The sequence below is a fragment of the Cyprinodon variegatus genome, unplaced genomic scaffold (genome assembly GCF_000732505.1).
Source record: "Cyprinodon variegatus isolate N-32 unplaced genomic scaffold, C_variegatus-1.0 Scaffold47, whole genome shotgun sequence".
NCBI classification, from domain to species: domain Eukaryota; kingdom Metazoa; phylum Chordata; class Actinopteri; order Cyprinodontiformes; family Cyprinodontidae; genus Cyprinodon; species Cyprinodon variegatus.
The window spans coordinates 1,688,860-1,690,526 of record NW_015150500.1 but is presented as its reverse complement, the minus strand read 5'-3'; the positions used below and the strand labels follow the sequence as shown (position 1 = coordinate 1,690,526).

The 1,667-nt window shown below is 41.2% G+C and overlaps 1 protein-coding gene across 3 annotated transcripts in view; it reads right to left on the bottom strand.

The window, feature by feature from the left end:
• Nucleotides 1-677: 677 nt before the first annotated feature.
• The window catches only part of LOC107082137 (zinc finger protein 385A-like), a 43,675-nt gene continuing 42,685 nt past the window's right edge, over nt 678-1,667 (bottom strand). For all 3 annotated transcript variants that reach the window (XM_015370651.1, XM_015370653.1, XM_015370654.1), the window contains one exon: nt 678-1,574. In XM_015370651.1, the coding sequence (XP_015226137.1) occupies nt 1,353-1,574 (222 nt within the window). In that variant the 3' untranslated portion in view covers nt 678-1,352. The remainder of the gene's footprint in view (nt 1,575-1,667) is intronic.

Below are 1,667 nucleotides of genomic sequence, written 5' to 3'. Positions count from 1 at the left end.
AGACCGGAGAGAAAGTCTTGGTGTAAATTTAAGTGTGCCATCTCACAGAACACTGTTCATTGTGGTAAAGCTGAAAACCTACAGTACCAAGAAATGCCCCCCACTCAAACTGAAAGGATTGACAAAGAGATCATTAATCAGAGATTGAACAAAGAAGCTAATGGTAACTTCGTAGGAGCTTTGAAGGAATTATTCTTTCATCGGAACATACACTATAGATAGACCCATTGAAATTACTGGAACCAGTTATCCCAATAATTCCATGGCCAAAGGTGTATAAAATCAATCACCTAGGCATGCAGACTGTTGTTACAAACATCGGTGAAAGAATGGTTTGCTCTCAGGAGCTAATTGTAAACCAGCTTGGAACTGTGACAGAATGCCACCTTTGCAACAAATCCAGCCATGAAATTTCCTCTTCTAAATGTCCCACAGTCAACTGAATGATAAGAAAATATATGTGTTTGAGAATGACAGCAACACAGCCAGAAAGTGGTAGGCCATGTAAGGGGACAGAATGGGGTCAGAGGAATGGGTTTCCAGCTCACAGGGTAAGGGTCTCTCTTACCCTGAAGGTACTATTTCTTAAGACATGATAGAAAATCTGTTCAATACTGCTAAATGCAGGGCAATCCTTGGAGGAGAAAAAAATTAAATATTGGAGGCTGCAAAAACTGGAATGGAGGTTAATTTTCCAGGAGAATGAGTGCCTGTGGTGATGGAAGTTAAAACTACATCTGATTGAAAATATATGTTAAGACTTGTTAACTGCTGTTCACAGACACCAGCCATGCAACTGACCCAGATTTGGGCTTTCTTTGCCAGAGCAATAGTAATTGTAATAATATTTAGAAGATTTATGAAGACCTGTAGTTTGCAGCTTTAAATGCAGCAAACACGACTCCAGAAAATCATACTTAGAGGGTCTGAACACAAAAGAAAACACTGCTTTCTCAGATTTTTTATTTTTGGGTCTGTATTTTGTGGACTTTGAGTTGAATCAATAAATTAAAATCCCACAAAAAAAGTAAATAAAAAACCATTCAAGGAGAATAAATACATTTTGAAGGCACTATATAGTTACTGTTGACATTTAAATGCAGACTTTAAATACTTGAAGAAGTCCTCTTTAAATTGTCAACTCGTGGGTTTGGATCACCATCTGGTACCCAAGTAACGAAGGGAAACCAGAGAGGATAGAAACATCTAAACACAATGAGGAGAAATATTTATATTTCATATAAATAAAAATAAAATGTACAGCCAGACCAGCCAGTTTGGCTATCAATGGCACATGGTTGCCTCCAGTTCACAGTGTGCTTCTTCCTGATTGAGGTTTATTTCCCTTACTGTTAGTAAGGAGTGAAGAGTATGGGCCCATGTGTGGTGCGGATGGGACCAGGGGCAGGCCTCAGCAAGCTGAGTGGTGTTCCCTGTAGCAGGTGTGTATGAGGATGGGAGGTCAGTCCAGGAGGGCGTAGGGCCAGCTGATTGGATGAAGCTGCTGCTGCCATCGCTGCTGCGACAGCCAAAGGACTTGGTAAAAGCCCAGGTCCTAGGGATTTTTGAAGTTCCTTTGAGAGAATTGAGAAAAAAGAAGACTGTTGCTGCATTGCAACATAAACCCTAGTCAGCAGCCAAAACATGGGGGGGGGGGGGGGGGGGGG